Source organism: Lates calcarifer, linkage group LG15 (genome assembly GCF_001640805.2).
Source record: "Lates calcarifer isolate ASB-BC8 linkage group LG15, TLL_Latcal_v3, whole genome shotgun sequence".
Classification (NCBI taxonomy): Eukaryota; Metazoa; Chordata; class Actinopteri; family Centropomidae; genus Lates; species Lates calcarifer.
Genome location: NC_066847.1, coordinates 12,661,616 through 12,684,984, shown reverse-complemented (window position 1 = coordinate 12,684,984; position 23,369 = coordinate 12,661,616). Strand labels below are relative to the sequence as shown.

At 40.8% G+C, this 23,369-nt stretch overlaps 2 protein-coding genes across 2 annotated transcripts; one reads left to right on the top strand and one right to left on the bottom strand.

Annotated features, from left to right (window-relative positions):
• The first annotated feature begins 1,383 nt into the window (after positions 1-1,383).
• Positions 1,384-11,442, top strand: stx17 (syntaxin 17). Its single transcript, XM_018686160.2, has 7 exons — positions 1,384-1,580; positions 2,376-2,585; positions 2,691-2,756; positions 4,788-5,114; positions 5,784-5,834; positions 8,135-8,221; positions 10,381-11,442. Exons 2-7 carry the CDS (start codon positions 2,463-2,465, stop codon positions 10,633-10,635), a joined length of 909 nt encoding a protein of 302 aa, XP_018541676.1. The 5' UTR covers positions 1,384-1,580; positions 2,376-2,462; the 3' UTR covers positions 10,636-11,442.
• Positions 11,443-11,530: 88 nt separating this feature from the next.
• erp44 (endoplasmic reticulum protein 44) lies at positions 11,531-23,314 on the bottom strand. The gene is made up of 11 exons (XM_018686159.2): positions 23,143-23,314; positions 19,423-19,495; positions 18,386-18,425; positions 17,911-18,026; positions 16,880-17,064; positions 16,634-16,749; positions 16,345-16,519; positions 15,989-16,100; positions 15,724-15,865; positions 13,955-14,057; positions 11,531-13,856 (listed from the first exon to the last, which is right to left on the bottom strand). The coding sequence occupies exons 1-11, from the start codon at positions 23,200-23,202 to the stop codon at positions 13,746-13,748; spliced, it is 1,233 nt and encodes a 410-aa protein (XP_018541675.1). The 5' UTR covers positions 23,203-23,314; the 3' UTR covers positions 11,531-13,745.
• Between the last annotated feature and the right edge of the window lie 55 nt (positions 23,315-23,369).

Sequence of the window (23,369 nt, the reverse complement as noted above, 5' to 3'; positions counted from 1 at the left end):
AACCCAAACCTTTTTGATGATTTGCTGTTTAGACTTTCACTGTCAGCTTTGTTCCTCCCCCTCAGTCTGCAACTCTGGGAGTCCCCTGGAAGTGGACAGACAGGCGCGCACACACACGCACTAATACAGACACGCATGCGCACACACACACACACACATGTGTACAGCACCAGGGGAAATCCCCTGTAGCTGGGGACTGTGTGTTTTACTGTGGCCCCTCGCATGGAGCATCCGCTGAGGGAAGAGTGTGTGGGGGGTTGGCCTAAATGTCAAAGGTAAAAGGTGCTGAAGAAGAGAAATGGAAACATGCAATAGACCCACTCACATAGGCTGATCTCAGAGTAGAGGAGGGGGAACCCCAATTCTCTGTCTTCCAAACACAGCACAGACAAAAATATGACACTAAATGTTTCTTTCCACAGGATTGATACTATTTATACATACTGCCAACTGTTAAAAGCTAAATGGAAAAGACAAAAAATATGTTATATTAAATCCAACCCCTCATTTCTTTACTATAACCTTAATCAGATAATTATAACACAAAGTGTTGTTTGATCACGTTGAGGCTAGGAGTTTTTGATGTTTTCGCCACAGCTTGAAATGTTACCATGATCACATTATTTCGAAAGGGTAGCGGTTATGAGTAATTGTGACACATACTGACCCCACAGCCACTTTCATAACTGCCTCCTATCAAAAGAATTAAGACCCCATAGAAGAGCTGTAGCCAGTAGTTTGGAAATTTTGAGGTTGTAAAGTCCAAAGGCCGGCAGCAAAACCCCACCCACCCAAAAAAATTTTGACCGGCCACAAAACCTTTTTAAATATAAACGAAAACATATTTTAAAATTAACTGATCATTCATATTTTCTGTAACTTTAACCTCTTTTCATTATAGTCTAAATGATGTAATTCTGATGGAGCAAAACCATTTTATTGTGATTTACTGGGGGTTTTGTCTGGTGACACTGAAATTTAGTAACAAATCGTCTAAGTATTCAGTCAGAATCAGCCCTAGATACCCATCACGCTTATGTGTGCAATAGCAGAACATAAACTACTTATACCATTAAACCCTGCATTCCCAGACATGACCCAGTGAAGAGAGAACCTACAGTCCTGTCCCACAACAATTAGGTACATTTTTGAGTGGAAGTAAATACAATCTAATTCTGAGAGATGTGATCCTAAAACTTGGTTTAAGAGCATGAATACTTTCTTCTTTGTTTTATGTGCTGCGCCTCTCTGGTACAACACAACACTATCATATGAGACCAATGCAACAAATACACGCCTCAAGTTACTTTATAAACATCACAATTACTTTTACTTAGGGATACGAGCACGGGACCCGCTGAGGAGGAACACAATGTGCTGCGGGTGCTGGTTGAGGTCGGAAACTATTCGTTGACGCACTGGGAAGAGAGTTGTTTACAAACAAGAAACTGTCAGAAACAAAAACGAAAGCGTTGCCGTAAATTAGCGACTGTAGCTAAACGTTAATTTTCTCAGCACTATGGAGACTTAGAGCTGTCTGTAACGAATATAAAATTTATCCTTGAGTAATATTTTGACGGGTAAGTGTCGCCGTATGTCCACAGGATTTAAGTTTCGTTTACCTCAGAGATGGTTAGCAGTAGACTCGTGGTTCGAGATTAAAAAGCTAACAAAATAGGTAATATCGTCTTAACTCTTTCTTTACTTTGATATTTACAACATACAACATGTTTACATTACAGCCATAAGGATGTTTTGAGGACATCCTCCTCCATATTACTACTGTCTGAGAAGCTTAGTGGTATTATTCTTTATGCTGGTATCAACTAATAATAACCATTAACCCTCACTAACTATACAGCTTAGTAGATATATCATAAGGCACGTTTATTGACGAATATGTGGTACAGTGTTATATAGGGCTGCGACTGAATATTATTCTTTATTTTTCATTGCTTAATCATTAGTCTGGTGAAAAACGCAGGTCACATTTCCCAGCTTAAATATAACTCTAAAAACCCAAAGGTGTTTAAATTACACGAAATATAGAAAAACAGCCAATTCTCACAATTGAGAGCTTGAGAAAGCTGGAAACAGAAAATCTTTGGCATGTTTGCTTAAAAAACGACTTAAATGATAAATCAATTACCCAAATTGTTTTGTTTTGACTAACTGATTGATTTAGTAATTGTTTTAGTGTGTATGTTGTACTGTACTTCAGTTACTCCTTTCACTAAGAGGATGCTAGTGAGAAAAAAATGTTTATACATCTCATGGAGGTGCCAGTTTTATATGTGTGGGCAGACTCGCATGTGTCACAGTTTATTAATTTGATTTATGTATTTATTAAAACCATACTCTGCTGATATTCACAGTGTCTGTGGGGGCAGATAGATAAAGCTGAGCAGGTGCAGTGTCTAAAGTTACACAGAGGTGTTGGCTGTGGGCAGTCAGCAGGACACATGGCAGAGGAAAGCAACAAGCTGACACTGAGGCGCCTGGAGGCACCGATCCACAAGTTCATTAAAGTGGCTCTACCCACGGACCTGGAGAGACTGCAGAAACACCACAATAACATACTGAAGGTGACGGCTGAAATCTTGCTGGACACATGATCTCACCCCTCACATCCACACTCTTACTTCCGGTCAACAGATGGACAACTGATACTTTCTCTTTTATTTTCGCAGTACCAACACAGCCAGCAATGGGACCGCCTTCATCATGAGCACATCAATGCCAGCAGAACTGTTCAGGTATAATAATAGATTCTCTGTAAACTTTCAAAAAAGCACCAGTGTTTGTGTGTGTGATAGAGAGACTGGTAACTGGCCTGCCAGAACTTTATTTTCTCTTGTAACTTTGTTGAACAGAAGATATGAGGCTAATTATAATTTTGTTAACCATGAAGCTATTTGATATATTCCAGTGTCTTCATAACACTAAACTTCTCATCCAAAACAGCCAGCCTTTATGTCATCACAGAGCCATTAGCCATATTATTCAAGGCTGAGTCTGGCGCACATGTGAATGGGAGGATTGTTCAGATGATGATGTGATTCACCGCCTCTTGTAAATTCCTGAACAAGCATGACCTTGCAACAGCATAGCATATTTTTTTGTCTTAAATAGTCCAGACAATTAGGGGCTCAGTTTAGGAAAAAACATTTGAGGTTTTCTGATTTGTGAGCGACCAAGGTTTTTAAAAAAAATCTTTCAGCTCTCAAACATGTCTCATAGTTTTCCTCAGTGCGTAGTTGTCACTGATATAGTTTATTTGGTATCATGTGACAAGTAGTCGATGCCAGAGATCAATCTTGAGACAACCGCTTGTTATTACATTACCAGATCACATGATAACAACAGCATCGTCTCCGTGACAACTGAGAAACTCCATCTTCTGTGGAAGGCCATGAGATTTGCTTGAAATATATAATATGATAAATCTATTAATGTTTAGGTGACTTTCCCAGAAAATGTTACCCTTTGGTTTTTAGACATAAAGAGCCACACACATGTGAACAATACCAGATTAGCTATTAAGCACTAAATTAATGTTCTGTATAGAAATTTCCATCTTCCTCAAAAAAAAAAAAAAAAAAAAAAAAAAAAAAAAATCAGGATAAGAAAAGAGCCACTACCAAACCTCGAACGGACCATCTCTTGTGTGTGTGTGTAAGCACTTGTGTACTTGTTCACATGGTGGGTGTGAAATGCCTTAGGGGATGTTGTTGCCTGGAAGCCACCATGTCTCTGAAGGTGAAATAACTCCAAACAGGCACACACCTATCCTCTCACCATTACCCTACAAATCCCAGGGACACACACAGAGTGCTTTCTCATGTCTTCATGGTGTTAATCCAGAGTAGGGGGTTAGTCTACTCTCCTTTAGATGTGTATGTACTGTATGTGTGTGCATACGTGCCTATGTTCCATAGATAGAGAGGAGGTGGCTGAGTGAGTCTGTTTATGCTTGCCTTTCTGTCTTGCTTTTTATCCATTTGTCCTTTGTCCCTGCAGAAAGACAGACTACTGTCTCTCCCCCCATTAATGATTGACATGTACTCCCACTAGCCTAGCACCAAGCTAAGCCCCAAGAGGGAGGCACAGGCAGACTCAGTACCCCCACCTTTACCACAGCAGCTACAGCAAACACTGTGAGACAGGGGAGCACAGTCAATACTGTTTTATCATGAATATCTGCTATTGAGTGCGCAGCCTGTCTGTGTGTGTTGAAGCTACTTACAGTCAAGGATAATTTGCAAGATGACAGGTGTCTGACCCCAACTGTCTCAGTGTTAATCAGTGTGTTTTTCAGTTTTATGCGCATGAGGACAAGTGTATGCATGTATGTTTATTCATGTTGTGTAATTAGCAGAATGTGTTATCGGCAGCCCGTTGACCCCCTGAGCCTGGGTTGTGCTGCGGCCGGGAGGGCTGATGGCTGGGATGTAATCCTCCTGTCACCCTCAGGGCACGGCGGGATGAGGGGGCTTGTTTTCCCCAGCCTCATATCTGAACCCTATTAAACCCCCACCAAAGCACGCACACACATTTCCCATCACTAGACGAGTTTATTTCTTTCCTACTGGGGCAACAGGCAACTGACTGAAAAGTTATGTGTATAGTTTCTTATTAGAATTTTATTTTAAGGTAAATTCTATTGTGTGCCTCTCTGTCTAGATTGTCTACTTGTATTCAGGCAGAATTTAGTTTTATGTCTGATCTCTATATTGTATGTTTTTGCTGTGACAGCCAAATTTAACCAAAGGTTTGTCTCCCTGCAGCAACTGAGAGCCAATATCAGAGAGATGGAGAAGCTGTGCACCCGGGTCCGTGCTGAAGACACCAACGCTCTGGAGGCGCTTGTTAAGCCAGTCAGGGACAGAGCATCGGCCGCCGCGCAAGACTTCTTGCTTTTGCACTCTAACCCCGTGCCTCAGCCCCCGCAGTCGACGCCACCTGCCGCTCAGCCATCCAGCTGTGTGTCCAGCAGTTGCCATGCTGATGACGATGAAGGTGAGGAGCTGGTGTCCGGCAGGCAAATACAGCTGCACCTTCCAGAAATCCCTGCAGATCAGAGTGCAGCAGAGTCCTGGGACAACCTGGAAGAGGTATGCATGTCACACCACACTTTTTGAACAGTATTCTAACACACCATCTGGTAATCATATCATACATTGTCAGGGTTAGCCCCAACCCCAACTCAAACCCTGCTGGATAGACCCTGCTGAATTGTACCATCAAACACCTGTCAAACATTGGATTTAATTTGGTCAGGTACTACTCATATCTTCTGCTTTACACATATTTAACAAATCGATGCTTTAAATATGGCGACTATGGTGTATCTATCTGCCTGTATCTCTGGTCTGGGAAGAGGGAAATAAACCAAAATCCCAGTTATTAGGCCTTTTTCAAGGCAAAATGCTTGCGGTGTTACTGTTCAGGTGTCACTAATAACATTAACCAAGGTTCATTTCTATTCATGTGTCCCAGTAAGCCATGAAAGCAAAACAGTTAAATGGAATTCAGCCATCTTTAATTCTATTATTTGCACCTGTGATTTTCCTACTGTGGCATTGTCTTGAACTGAAATTAAAGCTTTAAACATAAGAAAGATGTTCAATTACAAGGAAGTTGCTTCTGTCCTCAGCCTGTACCAAGAGTTGCTATGGATACATGCATTATTCATTGCTATAGCAAGATCCTCCAATGCAAATGACCACTCTTACCTGTATTGATGCACATATTGAAATAAATAACTAATTTTTTCCTCTTAGGACCTGAAGGAGCTGAGTGGTTTGGTGACGGAGTTCTGCCTGCTCGTCCATGTGAGTACCAACACTCAACACTGCCTTGCACTTCTTAGGCTGCTACATTCGCACCTTGGCGTTGGATGTGTTTCTTTATCTACGTGTGTGCACAGCTATCCCTGTGAACGAACACAATGAGGCAGAGACAGTTCGCCTATAGTGTTTCCAGGAAGTAGTGTGTATTTGACCATGTGTGCTTGTGTTGCCTGGTAAGGCTCCTGAGAGAAGGTTACACAGATCAGCTCAGGACCACTGCTGGGGCCCCAGAGGCCCTTCACCCAGGCAAGAGGAGGGGTTGAGGAGTAGACGGGGAGAGAGGGAGGATTTGGTGGGTGGGGGGTGGGGGGTAGCGGGTTATCCACAGGGGGAGAGGAGAGGAACAAGGGATGCATCGGAGCAGGTGGAGAACAGACGGCTCAGATTATCACTCTATCCTCAGGTGGTGAGGGAGAGAAGCAAGGAGGCAGGGTGGAAGGAGAGATTAACAGTGAAAGAGAGAGAGAGTGAAGATGTAGTTAGGGTGAAAAAAAAAACAGACAGAGGCATGGAGAGTGGGTGGGGGATGGGGGGTGGGGGGGTTGGGGGCAGAAAGAGCATAGACATGTTGTTGTGGTGTCTCTAGGGTGAAAGATGCCGTTAGGGGAGTAATATTCCAGCGCTCAGCCACAGTGGAAATACTGAGTGTGTGTGAGTGTGTGGTTGTGTTTGTGTCTGTGTCTGTGTCTGTGTCTGTACATGCGTCATGTTAGTGGCTGTTCCGGTGTTTGTGTGCTTCTGTGCTTATCTTGTGTGTCCTCTGGGGCTTTTTACGAAGGCTAAAACCAGCAAATACAGTATGAAATGATCTACTAATTTATCACATATTTCTTCTATGAATTATTTACTCATCGCAAAATCTCAACAGTGAGCAAATCCCCATCACAAGGTACCCAAATCTAATGTACGGCCTTTTCGGTTTGACTAAAAGAAAATGTTAGTTTTCAGTTTATTCCATATTTCATTCCATCCTTATTGCTTCAAAAAATAGAGATCATTATTAATTGATTAACCAAAAGATTATTTCAGCTCTAGCTTTCACCAAAAAGATAAAAGATATATGTTATTTTTGCTTAGAAGGTCTGCTGCTGTTGAAAACATTCATAAGGTTAAAATTCAATTAAAAAAATAATAAAATTGACAAACGTAGTATATCTTTCTCAGAAGATGCAGTTTGTCCAGTTTTCATGGAATTGTAGGCCTTAAATTTCCCTTTAATGTGAGCCAACAGCTCCTGAATGGACTTTATAAGTTCAACAATACACTTCAAATTTAACAAACTTTTTTTCCCTAAATTTTCACCAAATCTCCTAAACATAATCAAAACATGTGACCACAGAATATTCAGGTTTATCATTTGGAGCAGCAGTAATTAATTGATTAACAGACAATTCACAAGCAATTATTTTGATAATGAGAATTTGCAGCTTGTCTCTGTCTTATATCGTAAACTGAACATCCTTGGCTTTTGGAGTACCGGTCAAATAAAACCAAATATTTGAGGATGTCACCTTGGGCTGTGGAAATTTTGTACTGTTTCACCTCTGTCTGGCATTTTACTGGCCAAAAAAGTACTTCAGAAAACAATCAGCAGATTAATCAATACTGAAAATAACTGTTAGTTGCAGCCACATCATTATTTTATCCTGAATAATGTGGCTCTGATGTATGGATCTTGGTGAATCTGAGTAACAAGACTTAAAACAGTCTTCCTCAGTCAGAACAGATTTAAAACCTTCCAAACCAACACAAAATAATGGCAGATTTTAGATGGGACATGATTGTAAGAGAAGTGGTGAAATGGACAGAGCAGAATCTATAAAATAACTTGACTTGGAGTGAGGAGGTGAGAGAGGAGGAGGCTTTTTTTTAGGGAAAGGTGAGGAAGAGGAGGAGAAGGAGAAAAAGAAAAGTGCTCTGGTTGTTGTTTGGTCACTGTGTCTATCTAGCCCCCACATGGAGAGAGACAGCTGCCACTCTGAATATTTCATGAGATCTACACAATGCCACACACACACACACACACACACACCGTATGGCCCCACCCCCAGTATAATCCCACTTGAATATACCTACAGCCACACAAAAACACAAACACACACACACACACACCCATGCATCCCATGTTATCTTGTGCCGTGGAGCAGAATCTGGACACATAAGAAAACTTAGAGCACGACAGGTGGTTGCTCTTTCACACACGTGTATACGTATAGGCACTCGCTTGTGTGTGTTTGTATGTTAATATGCGTTTGTGTGTGTGTCTAACCCCTGTGTATCAGTCCCAGCAGGAGAAGATTGACAGCATAGAGGACAACGTCAACACAGCCGCTGCCAACGTGGAGGAGGGGACCAAGAGCCTGGGGAAGGTGTGTATGTGTGTGTGTGCGCGCGTCCTGATGATCTGATGTGTGTGTATTTGTGTGTGTGTGGTGTTTGGAAGATAGGGAGATCGATGGCACTTTGCCTCCCAGCCATTCCACAGCGTTTGTCCTTATTGATCCATTCGAATACGGAGGAAAGCTGCAATTAAGGAAATAGAGAGAGGAGAGGGATAGAGAGGAGTGGAGGGGAGGAAGAGTGATAGAGAGGTAGGATGAGAGGAGTGACAAGAGCAGCGTCTGTGTGTTTGTGTGTGTATGTGGCATTAAGGAGAGGTTTGAATGACTGTTTAATAGTTTTCCAGGAGCAGCATTCAGGCTTCCACTGTCAATTCAATACACTCTTAACACTGTTCTGCAGTGTGTGTAACTCAGACGGACACCTCAGTGCCCTTCACACATATTACACACTTGAAATGTTGAACTTTTTATCTGTAATACCCAGAATGAATCACTCGTTTTTCTCAAACTACAGTACACACACTAGTGCAAGCAATTTTCTGGCATTGTATCTATTTAAAAAAAAATGCTTTCTCTAACTTCCAGTGTTTTATTTGGGATTAAAGGACATCAAAATTTTCATCCTGTCAGGTAAAGTTATCTGTTTTGGTCTTTTTGCCTCACACTGTCAGAACATAATGGAGGTGTGGAGTAATATGGCTACAATTACAGGTGGTGATGACAGAATTGTGATTCCTGTGTGCTGAGGAAAACTTGTAAATGTTATCAATGGACAACTGACATTAAAAAAACAACATAGCTGTTAATGCAGTCTTCTGCCACAGCTTACAGTACGTACACATGAACAAAAAAACATATTGCCTCACTTACCTTGAGTGCTGGTTGGTGAGATTTCTGCTACCACTCTACAACAGAAATGACATTTGACCAGTGTTAACAGCAACATCCTATCTAGAAACAGTTCTCATGTTACGCTGCATAAAGATTTTTTCATACGGACTTTTACTTCATCACAAAATAGATCCAGTGAAAACTGTTCACAGCAAAGTCTGTACATTACAGAGAGTAAAAAAAGGTGTTTTTGGTTCACGTGTTAGAGTAGGTTGATTATTACTGGTTGGCGGTTTCAAACTGTCCACATGTCAAACTGTCCTTGAGCCCCAGATTGCTTTTAGTGTGTGGGGATAAAACCATCAGAGAAATAAATGTGATTTGCTACAATGGAAATACTGTTCTGTCATCTTGAGGCGGCAGCAGGAGTCTCAGATTGATCAGATTGAATATAGGCAGAGAAAATCAAAACTATCTGCGTGACTAGACATCAGTAAAGTACCAGCCTTTAAACAATTTGAACTTTAGTCCTAACATTTATAAAATAAATGCCTCAATATTCTTTTTAAATGAAATTCACCCAAATGGTGACACAAACAAACAAACAAAGGTCGACCTCTCTGTAATGTTGCTGGTAGATGTAGTGGGCTGTGCATTAGAGGAGAGGGGCGGTGTTGAGAGATAAAGCAGATGAAAGGGATGTCAGATGTTTTCACGTGTTTGAAAGCTTGTAATCTGTCATCAGGTCAAACAGCATTACACACACACACACACACATGGGTGTGTTTGCAGTCACACAACACCTACATTTCCTCCCATCTTCTACAACCTGTACCCAGAGTCCTTTTAACTCAGCTCAGATGAAATTAAAATTCCCTCAACTGCCACAGGGGTGGGGACAAGCAATGCTAGCTTTTGAACTAGATTAATTTAATGGTGAAGTGTTAATCAAGTGTGTGTCCCCATGCGTGTGTTTGTGTGTGTGTGTGAGGATGGTCAGAGAATCAGTCATTAATTGCCATCAGCAAAGAGCACCTTCCACTCTGATGATAACAGCCGTAATAACACACAGGCCACATCTCTCTGATTTCTCCTAAATGCAGATAATGAAAACGCTTTGATGCGGCTGTGGAAGTGTCAGTTTACATTTAGACATGCAGGCTTGTTTGTGTCAGGTTTTTTTTTTTTCTTCTGTCCGCAGGTCGATGTGTGATCATGAAAGGATAGACACATCCAAACTCTATCTCAGACTGTCTTGAAGCCACAAAGCACTAATGTGTGTGTGTGTGTGTGTGTGTGTGTGTGTGTGTGTGTTAAATTAAACTAGAACGTATCTCTTTCTCCTGTCTCTCCAGGCGGTGGGCTACAAGTTGGCGGTGCTGCCGGTTGCCGGGGCGCTGCTGGGCGGTGTATTAGGAGGTCCACTCGGCCTGCTGGCTGGGTTCAAAGCTGCGGGCGTGGCCGCCGCTCTGGGAGGGGGCGCCCTGGGGTACGCTGGGGGAAACCTGGTCCAGAAGCACCGCAAAGCCAGAGTGGATCTGCAGATGAAACAGCTGACAGCACCACCATCAGAACCACCACCTGAACCAGAGTCAAGCAAAAACAAATGACCCCAATGGTTGCGGTTAGTCCACTGGACCTCAGCCACTGGCCAATCACTGAGGCTCCTGTGTTTACTGACCAATCACAAGCACAAACTAGACTCAAAGAGTACTTGACATTGTTGCCACGCACTGCTGTTAGCAAGCACTGCTGGAAAAAAATTATGTAATAGCAGCCTTATTTAACAGTCGGGCACTTTGATGTTAGGGTGTGAATGGCGTTTCTGTGAATCTAATTTTATACACACAAATTTTTTTTTTTTTTTTTACTCTGGTAGGGCAAAGACATTATGTACACTACAGCTGTTAGTGTGTTTGGGTCAGCCTGACAAAGCCTGTGAGCACCTCTTACTTTAAGAAGTAAATTACATCGGTTTAACAGACCCAACAATTCTGTTAAATGCTAGTTAGTGTTCCTCAAACTGGCATTTTCTTTTCCATCAGGGTTTTCTAGTTTACTTATAATCATGACTCAGTATTTCTTTATGCAGAATGTAAAGTCCCAGTGTGAGCAGCTGTGCAACTGAGACTACAAGAAGAATGATGTGTGGAGAAAATGTTTTCTTTCGTCTAACATCACTGTGGTGTTACATTTACTTAATGATGTAAATTATTGTGGCACTGCTTCAGAGTTTATAAAGATTATACTCTATGTAGATACAGACTTGTTTTTACAAAGTGTTTAGAGCAAACATTGCACAAAAATACGCCAAAGTGCCACTGTGCAGAGCATTTCAGTGACTGGAATGTGAACCTGCCATGTATCGATTACACTACTGCTGGTTTTCTGCCAAATAAAAATGTTTCTTTTCAACACCAACGTTGTTCATTAGATGAAGAGAACAGCAAACGACAGCGATGAAATTCAGAGAAGCTGACGTACAAAGCATCAGACGAGACAACATCCTGTAAAATGGTTTTTAATTTACTTTTTCATTTTTTTTACTCTTCTTCCCCTCTGAGATGACTGGTTTTAGAAATGGCATCGCGCTAACCCCTGTTGCTCTCCTGTATGTGGGCTGATATGTCACTATGCAGGCATCAGTTGGCCTCTATGGAAGGGCAGGGCGCACAGTACAAACTTAGCAATGGGTCCCCAAACTCTTAATCTGGCTTCTGCTTTTGGATTTCATTCATTCAATGGATCTCAGGGATCTAGACTGTACCAAAAACCTCAAAGACATATAAAGAGACAAAACCAGTTTTAAGAGGACTTGTATAAAGAGGCAGACTGTAAATTTCCACCGTTCATCGCACTGGGTTTTCCCCTCTCGTCTCTAGACTTTTTTTTAAAACACTGGGAAGGACGCAGTCTTCCCCAGCATGATGACACATTTGAACAACAGGTAACAGCAAAAACAACAGCCATTTCATAAATTCGTGATCATGTTAAAGTTACACTATTTCAAAACATTTTTTTTCTTCTATTTTGATTCCCAGGAACACAACTCAGAGGTGTTATGACAAAATACTGTGCCCATGAAAAGTATCTATCCCCCTTTGACCCATTCATATTTTACTGTTTTAAAGCTGTGGATGTAATTAGACTTTTAGACACTGATCAACAGAAAAATACTCACTAATTTCTGTGTAAAATGTAATTTTCTATAGATTAGTAAGGGGTACAAAATTGACAAAATCTGTTGCATAAGTATTCATGTCCTTTGAGACAATTCTTAAAAAAGAGGCACCTTTGGCAACAATTTCAGTCTGTGTCTCTACCACTCCTCCATCCTTCTTTCTTCATTAAAATTATAAGTGAAAAGCCATTTTTTTAGTCATGCAAGCAAATTCTGGACTGGACTTTGAGGTCTGGTCACTGATTCAGCCAATCCAGAACATTAACATGGTTGTTTTCAAGTCATTCCTGTGTTAATTTATGTTTGAGGTTTGTGTCTTCCTCTTAAATAAATTAATGTACTTAAAGGTTTCCTTCAGTATTTCTCTTTGCTGCTTTCATTTAACCCTTTCTACCATCACAAGCCATCCAGGGCCTGCCGCAGAGAAACCTCCACGCAGCATGATGCTGCCACCAGCAGGCTTTATAGTGGGGATAGTGTGTTTTTGGTAATGTGCAGTGTTAAGACTAGTGTTTAGTATGATGGTCAAAAAGCTAATTCACTTTGACATTACAGTGTTTTCTGTTGTTTGGTGGCAAAAAAATCCTAATTGCATCCTCTGTGATTGTGTTGTAAAAAAGTAAAACATAAAAAGATCCAAGGGGGTGAATATTTTCTTACAGGCACTGTAAGAGACATCATAATCTATTATTATTATTATTATTTAGTACCCGGGAGAGAAGGGGTGCATCTCAATAGGCTGGAGTAGCTCTGTCTCTCTACCTTCTGTCTTAAGTCATGTTTTGAAATTACAGTAACCCTACCAAGTATTTCAAAATATTTATTATATCTATTCCTTCAGAACTCTGTGTGTCTGTGAGAAGATATGGAGATAAAGCTACTTCAAACAGGCATATTGTTATAACTTGTGCTATACAATTGAATTAGACTAGAGTTGGTCGTATTGAGATGCAGCCGTGAGGTCAGTGAGACTACATAAGAGTCTCCTATCAGTCAGGCTGAACTGGACTACCCACAGATAAGAACCGTACAACTGGAGTGAGGGAACTGTTCTGTTTTTTTTTCCTACAAAAAGCAGGGTGATGGAAAAAAAAGAATAAAATAAAGAAAACTCTGCATTTAATTTAGACCAACAATGAGACTCCCAGGTAGCACAAACATATTTACAAGCTCCAAAAAATAAAAGTAAAAACACTTCTCTTGACGTCCTAATGCCCCTAACCCCCTGCCCACACACATTTCTTCTTTATCCCCCTTCCTTTTAATCCAAAATAAAAATTGTACGTGAAAGAGTTATGAAAATATAGGTTATTCCAACATGGTTGTGTCATGGACTGCGCTCCTGTCTTCTCCTCCTGTTCTTCTTTTTCTCCTCCTCCTTCTTCATCATCCCCCTCCTCCTCTCTATCTCTATCTCTCTCTCTTCAGTAAGGGTGTTGGGTGTTGCTGTTCTGTCCCGTTGGCCTGTCCCAACCCTAACCCCCTCCCTGACCCCGGGGCGTGGCACTGAGTCACAGGATCACTGGAAGGCCGTAGAGGTCACAGCTCGTCGCGGTCCCGTCTGAGGATGGTGTAGCGACTCCCACTGGGTGCTAGCTTTTGGAACGAGCTCTCTGGAGGGCTGCTGGCCACCTCTCCTCCCGTCTCCTCCTGAGGGTTAAAAGTCAAATTCAAAACAGTCAAATTTAACATGACAAAGCAAAGCCCAACTTGACTCTAACGTGTGCTGACGTGTGCTGCTGTCTGACCTGTCCGGGCGTGCTGTCTGTGGGGTCAGGACCATGGTGAAACTCTCGGTGAAGCTTTCCAGAGTGAAGGTCCAACACAAACTGTCTCAACTTGCCAGGGACACTGCAAAACAAAAACTAAATTGGTCATTTCAGAGAACAACCACACTTGAAATAGGCATAAAGAGGCAGTGGTTTGAAATTGTAATTGCACTTGCATTCCACCCTAGTGGACAAAGCCCTTCACAGTTTAGCTTCTCATTCACTTATTCACATCAGTGGTGGTGGTGGAGCTGCAATTAACAGACAACCTCTTCTTCCCCGACCCTCTCTTTCCCATCAAGCTAAATACCAAAATGTCCTTGTGAAGCAAAGTAGCACATAATGGGAGGCAGCCATGGGGAAGTGACAGTCAAGGTGATGGGTGGCAGTATTTCACACAGTAGGTTATGTTACACTGCTGTTGGACTGTGAGAATTTTCTGAAGGATATAAGTCATCTTGACAAAATATGCCAGTAAAAATCAAACAATCAAAATAAAATGCTGTTGAACCAATGATGATGATGAGGTGCTGTGAACACAACATTAATTTTGCATTATTTTTTGTATGTAAATAAAAAATTTAGACTCAAAATTTAATTCAGATTAAGTCATTAGTGTGATTCTAGTATGTGCAACTCAAAAGTGAATTTGTTTACATGAGTGGTTCTTGCTTGAGGTCCATAACTGTGAGTCTGACAAAGGCATTCCTGCACAACAGTAGAGACAGACCTGCTTGCACTACAGAGCAGGTCGGACTTAACCGTTGATATGAGACAAAACAGCTCGTGGCAGCAGCAGTGCACATGAGTCCATGCGGACGTGTCATGAAGCAGCATTAATCCATATCAACGCTGTCCTGTGAAGTGTGCTTATTAATGACAGGTCAAGAGCCGTTGTCATATCACACAAACGGAGCTGGTCCCCAGTCACAGCTAACCCTGTGTGTCAGGACAACATGCAGACACGCACACACACACACACACACAGAAACATACATAAACACAATCACGTATATATAACATACACTGTGCTAATGTAATTACAAGCTGTGTGCCACATGCGGTGGTGATGTGATGCAATTAGGTTGTGGAGGATGGTCAGTCCTCGGGGCTTCTGTCTATCTGATCAGACTCTGATTGGGAACGCAGGGAAGGAAGAGTGGTGGGGGGCAGAATAAATAAGATTAAATTAGATTAGACTGGATTAGTTTAGCACTTATTGCACGTGCCAAATCATGTCACATTAGCTCTGGTGTCCTGGCCCATTCATAAAGGACAGATTTTAAGAGGTGTGACATTTCTTTGGTGCTCAGTGCACAGTGGATTGTGTGTGTAATGAAATTAACCTAATTTAAGATCCTGTTATGAACAATTTCATATACGGGTAAATGATATCATTTAGCTCATCAGCATCAGGCAATAACTGTTCAAAAGTGTCCAAAAGTGCAGAATGTATCAGACTTATTTGACATGTGGATGATTCATGTGTTAATTACAAGTGCATTTGTGGTGAGTTTTCATTTATATTCGAGTATTTCTTTTTGCTACCAACCCATAATTCCTAATGTTTGGAGGGAGGACATAGTTTCATTTGTTATACACATAGTATGTACACATAACAAAAGAAACAGAATGACATGATCATGGAGTCCATAATTTAAAGTACTACATTTCTGCACAGGTATATACACAGCGCATCCACATCCAGGACAAAATGATTTTATAGAAAGATGAAAGGTGGTACTTACGCGAGGTCTTTGAAGTCGGGAAAGACATACATGTGTCTGAAGGAGTCTATAGCGATGACGGGACAGTCAGCTGGAGTTTTCTGGATATGGAGCAGAGGATGGCGGAACTTATCACAGTCTGCATGAAGGAAGTTTATAGACCCTGAGGAGGAGAGAGGAAACACTGTCAACTATGTCATGAACACTGCTTCTGTACCTAAGGCTTTTGGCTCTGGGCGGCTAAATATCACAGTCCTGACAGGTACAAAATTTCACAAACATTCACCTTTCTCGCTGATGAGCTGGCGTGCTACTTCATGCTGGAATTTCTCTAAGCTGTCTGTGTCTTCTTTGATATGGAACAAGATGAGGAAAGGGATCCCTTCTTCAGTCAGCTCCTGGACAACACACACACGCACACAAATAAACACACAAAGTGTCAAAGACAGATGGAGTCAGGGCCTTTCTGTGGCTCACCAGATGGACTATCCACAGACTCCATGAATACTCTCCAGGCTGTTTTTCAGTGTAAATATCTATGTACATCCACATTTCCATATTTATACCTCTAAAATTAGACCAAAAAAGCAACAGATTATCATCACACTGACAATGCGTCATGAGCAAAAGCAGGCGACACACCTCTCCATTTTCAAAGGTGATCTCCCTGACCAGAGGCACACACTTGTCTTGAGCCCAAGCGTAGGTCAGGTCAAAGTTGGTGATTGAACCGAGGTAGACCATGTCAGGGATGCCCTCGCCCACAGGTTTGTAGATCACATTGTCTCCACTGAAGCGCTCTGCTTCAGAGACAGCACTAGAAGAAAAAGCAGTTGAGGAATGTTTATGATAACATAAACAGATGAAGAACATTTAAACAATGGCTACTATATGAACTCCACCTGGATCTCAAGATAATGATGTGACTCACCCAAAGGCAGCCAAGAATGTGCAGTCATCTCGAAGGATGTTGGCGACTTTTTCATATGTGTGGTAGTTATCTGAGTCCTTTTTATCAAAGTAACCTATGATGTTTCTCTTACTCCTCTGTTCAATAAGAAAGAAAAAGCGTTATGAAAATAACTGATGCAATTTTATTTTAAGATGTGGAAATTTGTGGTTTTATACAGTGTGTGTGTTTGTGTGTGTTACATGTGTGTGTGTGTTTGTCACTTACATCCAGAGTGTTAACCTCCTCCATTGAGTGCATTTCTTTCACGGGGTCGACCTGCTGCTGGCGGATGAAGTCAGCAATGGCCACCACCGACCTCTGACCCCTGTACTCCCTCTTCATCATCATCCCATTGCGGAACAACTTCAACGTCGGGTACTTGGTGATGCGGTACCGCTGGGCAATGTCCGCTACGAACAGAGGCAGTGGAGAAGTTAAGTAAAGAAGGACAAATCAATTGATGAAGAGGAGGAAGCAGAGTAAAAACACATGGGGATGGGTGGATGAGGAGCAGAGCAGCAAGAGAGAGAGAGAGAGAGACGGCGGTTAAACCTCAGTCTGAAAACACTGCCTTCAGTCAGCTCAGAGCTCTGATCTCCCACATGAAAGCTGCCCCCCGCCAAGAGTAAATATTCTCTCTGCACACAGTGAATGAGTGTGTGTTTGTGTGTGCATGTGGCAGGTGTCAATCTCCCTGTGGGGTGTCTCTAAGCCTCCAGTCTTCACAGGAAGCAGCAGTTTTGTCATTAGTCTTCAAACAGTTTGCAGGTCATCAATAATTCTCTTTAATTTGCTTTATCTCAAAAGGCTGAGGCTGGCGGTTTATGTGTCTGTGCTTTGGTGTGGTGGGCATCTATGTGTACATATGTGCATCAAATATAGTAACAGGGTGTGCGTGTGTCTTTTTTGTTTCCTGTATATAGAACTAGGGTGTTATAGCAGTTTAGGGCAATAGATCACCATAAACAACAAGCACATATACTTAGAATACATACATTAATAATTAGAATAATTTGGATAATAAACTCATTTATATCAGCTGTGATGTCAAAACATTTTTCAGTTTCAGCTTCAAAATTTTACTTGTTACTAATTTTACTACTACTAATTTTTTTATTGTCTTTGTTAAACATTGTTATGAGATAAATCTTTGATAAGCATGTGTCATTATTTTTTTATGTAATAACTTAAAAGGATCAATAAATTATATTAATTGTAAATACTACATAGATAAAAAGGGAAGAAGTTATACTCACAATGTTGGTCACAGTCGACACGAGCAAACACCACCTGCTTGGTATCAGGGAACTCCTCCCGCACTACATTAGATGCCTCCTCAAAAATTGGATGGAGCATCTGACTGAACCTACACCTACAGGGGGACAGATGGGGGAGTGGTGTCAGGTCAAAGGGCTTTACATTATTTCTAAGTAAATCAGATAGATTTCTTTTACTCCACTAGACTAAATTTTGTATTTGACTATGCTGATGAATGATTTTTGCCTGAAACAGATCCATCACCCAATGATTAATCAGAACAGCTCAGAAAACAGACAAAATATCCTTTCAAAATGAATCAACAACATGTCCAACACAAATGACAGTAATTATATTTATGGCACCACGTGGGATTCATAGAAAATGTCAGCATCATGAGCAAGATTCAATTTAAACATCACTGACAGAATATACAGACCTCCAGTGACTGTGGGAGAGAAACAATACACTTACCAGTCTGCGTAAAAATTCACTAATGCCACCCCAGCATTATCTGCAAAGAAACACACACAAACAGGAAATAAATATAAGACTCTACACATTACTGAATACACTCACTAATGTATATTTTGCTACTAAAATTAATTAAGTAGACTAATGAATCTTAAACCATTCAGTTTGCTGTCAGTGGAGGGAAAAACACAAAACAAGAGGGCACATACAGAGCAATTTACAAACGGAAATTTACAACCAGTGACTCATGGCCATATAAATTTATCTATCATACCACAGATTGGTGGAATGTCATTAAATGTTTATTTGGTATAAATGAATATCAAATGGGCCACATCTACAACAATGTACAACATTAGAAAACACTACATCAAAAACCAAATGAATAAGTTTCTTTCAAGGTAATCAAAATATCTGAGTAACCAAGATGAATATCGCATGATTTTGTTAAAGGAGTGGCCAAATATTGAATATCCAGTAATAGGTGTGGCCAGTATGACCAGATATGGAAGGTATGCAGGAAAAAAAGCACTTGGCTTCTCCACCTCATGGTTTAGGCGTTACAGGAAAATGTACCACAACAGGTTTCATGGTGCTATCAACACCAACAACTAATTACATTATGGGTCAAGATTTTCCTTAGCTGCCAAATTTCACTTAAGTCTGTTAAGTGATTGTTGTGATAGTCTGATAGCTGATGGAGAGATATGTAAACAGGCTGAAAAACTGAACTGACAACATATCATCCTTGGAAGAAGTAACAAAGATGGAGATCTGAATGGGTATCTCTTAAGCACAACTGAAAAAACACAGTGGACAAACATGACCTGGATAAGAATAGCTGGGAAATCCACTTATTTTCTTGCTGACAGTTAGACAGAAACAAATACAAGGAAATACATACCAAGCTAAGCTAACCAGCAGCTAGCTGTAGCTTCATCTTCTCATCTAACTCTCAGCAAGCAAACAGATGACCATATTTCTCAAAAACTATAAACTATTTCTTTAAGACACTTTTGAGGAGTGTGCTGTCTTACTGAGGACATCATCAATGTTGCCTGAGTCCAGACTGGTGATTTCTGCTAGTCCAGGAGTAGAGAGGCCCATCACCTGCAGACACACAAGTAAAAGATAAATTAGCCATTAAACTGTTAAATGCAGATATGCTGGTTAAGGCAAGACAGCAGGGGAGGGAGCCAAGACTCTGAGGATAGCTGACTAAAGACAGAAAGTCTGTCAGGATACTTTTAACTAGCATATCTACAGACTGACTCAGATGAACACCAGGACACTGTAAGGTATCAACCATAACACTGAACTCACACCTTAGCACCCATAACAAACTATGGTATTGCTTCATGTCATCCTGTCAATGTAGAATACAGTGTAAACCAACAGATCCAACATGTTGTGATACAGGTTTGCAATGGAGACCGCATGAACAGAACAGCTAAGATGTTTTCAACCAGCATCTTTCTGCAACTTCTCCTGTGGGACACACAATGTGTCCTAGGAGAGAGAGGTGTAAAGCCTCCAGTGTTTCTGGGGTCTGCCAGTTAGCTGTTCCTGGTGGTTAAATCCACAGTAAACAATGTTGCCATTGGTCTGTCTGTGCCTGCACAGCAACACGCAAATTATAATACACTCTCATGATTTCCAGAATTTTCCCAACAAACTCCTCTTTTGTGTGCATGTAAATGTATACTGTTTCACACAGGTTTACATTTACATGCATGCGTTACATGGGAGCACAGTAGCAAGGATTTCAGTGTTGAGTAATCGCCCCTTTGTACTGACCAATTAGCAAATGTTATAATGATAAAGTATGAGAAAAATTTATGGTAATGGTCAACACTGGAACAGTGGAGCAGCATCTATTTCTTACTGTGTGTTGAACCCACGTACTGTAGCACCAAAGGTTCCCAAACTACCTCAAGTGTCATTTCTAAAGGACTCACCTCCTAAAGGCTTAATTTTGACTATGTGTACTGTTTTTGGACTCTTATTCTTGAAGTCACTTTTTAGTCAGAGAATGTGTTACATTACACACTTACTTACACAATTACACACTTAATACTGTACAAACTTTTATGTCAGACAGTTTCCCTGACATCTTATCTGTTAAATCACATGGGCTTAGGGTTAAGGGTTTAGTAATACATACCAAAGATAATGGGATTCCAGTCAAATTCTACGTTACACCTTGGGCAGGGTGCTAAAGAGTTTTTCAAGATCCAAATATTTAACAATGCATTATCAAAATCCTAAAATAAACTGAGGTTTGGTCTTATACATAGTGTGGCCTTAAATCCACAGAATCTCCTGTGTGGTAAATGTCGAAACAGAAAAAACAAGACAAAAAGCACATTATAGTTACTGTCTTTATCGTCATATATCACTGACATAACATTAGCGGTTGCCCAGGGAACTGTAATTTGTGTAAGGAAAATAAAATCTTGCAGATGTCCATTTTTTTCCCCATATCTTCCTCACTGGACCACTCAAACGAGAATAAGGTTGTAATTATGATGTACCAACTGGGGATTTCTGAGTTCCGGCTCTGATTGCAGCGCTGTATAAAAGAATCCTGCATGAAAGAGATCGGCACAGAGAAAATTTAAGGCCTAAAATGTCATTCACTGGAGGGTAAAATGGGGAAAAGAACGCCAAAGTTGGAGAGGTGCTGACTGCCAACTGAAAACACAGAGATGCAAATAAACAAGGAAATTGAAGTCTGAATTAACTCTTTTATTAAAAGAGCCTATTTTTAACAGAGCAGACATCATGACAGAAGAAAGCCGAAGACTGTATTATTAAAACATTTAACCATTTACTAAATTATTTCATCAAGGTTTCAAGTGAAATCCCACATTGTTCTGCTTTTTATTGACACCTACTTCTCTACACACTACGATGCTTTAAACCTATGTCTACACTATCTATTTTCAGGTCTTATCTGGGCTGAGTTCCTTTTCAAACAGGATATAGGAGTCTTCCTCCTTGAGGCTGTGACAAGCATATATATTGATATGGGTTATAAGAAAGACTACAAATTATTTAACAGTGTGACAGCCAGTGCTTGTGCCTAATATGTGACTGAACGTTTGCTCACACTCAAAACAGTGGTCAGAGATCTGTTACTCTCTGTTGCTGAGTTTAGTGTTGTTTATATGCCTACTGATATGGAATTAGGGTTGAAACTTAATATTAATTCTGTTATCAATTAATCTGTTGACTGTCTTTGATTATATGATTAATAGTCTAGTTTATGAAATGTCAAAATAGTAAAAAAAATAAAAAATTGTGTGTGATCAGTGCAGTTTCTCAGAGCCCAGAGTGACATTGTCAGATTGCTTCATTTGTCCAAAATCCAAAGATATACAATTTACAATGATATATGACCAAGGAAGGCTTCAAATTCTTGCATTTGAGAAGGTGGGACTAGTGAATGTTTCATATTTATGCTTTTAAAATTAGTTCAACAATTAATAGATTATCAAAATAGTTACAATTTTTTTCTGTAATTTGACTAGTCATTTAATTAGGGCTGCAACTAAGAATTATTTTCATCATTGAGTAATCTGTTGATAATTTCCATGTTGTTGGGGTCTATAAAATATCAGAAAATGGTGAACTCCCCAGAACCCAAGGTGACGTGTTCAACTGTCTTGTTTTGTCTTCATGTGTCTAGTTTTATCAGTCCATAACCCAAAGATATTCAGATAACTATCATGAGAGAAAAACATCAAATCTTTACATTTAAGAAGCTGGAAACAGAGAGTACTGGTATTTTTTCTTAAGAATGACTCAAAATGACTAATTGTTTATCAAAATAGTTGCTCGTCAATATTCCGTTGATCAACTAAGCGATTATTCGACTAATAGTTGCAGCTCTGTAGAAAATGTTTCCTGATTTTGCAAGTTGAACTTTCTCAAAAATGAGAACAAAAAGGCCATCAAGTGCCGGTTCACCAAGCAGCATGACAAAGCTGCAGAATGTATGATAAGCCACATTTGCCGCGGTTAAACCTGAGAACACATTTCTATGCAGCTCAGAAAGAAGTTTTAAGTTTTCATTTCAGGCCCCAAATGAGCTCTGCTAGTTCCGGGTTGTCAGCCAATGAGAATGAGCCACAACAGAGGAATTCACCAACCGGCGAGCATCATCCAGAGACACACGAAGAGTCCAACAATAACTTTGTGCTTCCTTAGAACAGCAAATATTAAGCATGAGCGAACACAGCAGAACCAACTCATTTAATAAATAAAAGGTTTTAACCAATCGTGCTAGCGATTAGCATTTATGTACCTGCTGTCAGTGTGTGTTGGCACCTTATGCTAGCTGAATGCTTCACTCCCCAACAAAGTTACTCCAACTTCAGCTCATATTTTGAAGTTTCGCATATACGGCCTGTTATATTAGATATACGTCGATTATACAAGATGGATTATGGTAGGTTATAACACCACAGCTAACGTTACTTAACACTGCCGGCTGAGTTGACACAGCAGCTGGTTAACTCTATTAGTTATAGAGGTCGCTGGATGAAACACGGCTCAAAGGCCTCTACAGTGAACCTGGTAAACACCCACAGCTCTAGCACAGAGTGAGCCGGCTCTCTGGTCACCTTAGCCACTTTAAAAGCCACGTCTCTCGTGCCAAGCAAAGTCTCATCGGTTAGCTAGCAGCTAACCAGCGTTAGCTAAAAGCGGCTAACTGTTAGAGCGCGTTTCAAAGCTGAGACACGGAGACTTACCAGCAGTATAACCGTGACGAAGCGGGTGTCCAGAGAGGGAGATGCTGCTAACAGTTTCATTGTATAATAGAGTTATTTTGCAGGTGGTGTGTGGTGTTGAGTCTTCCCAGTCTGTCTCGACGCCGCTCTTCTCACCGCAGCAGGAAACCGACGGCGAACCGATCTCACGGTGACCACGGAAACGCGGGTGACGCTTCCTGGTATTCCTGTGACTTGCTGGGTAATGT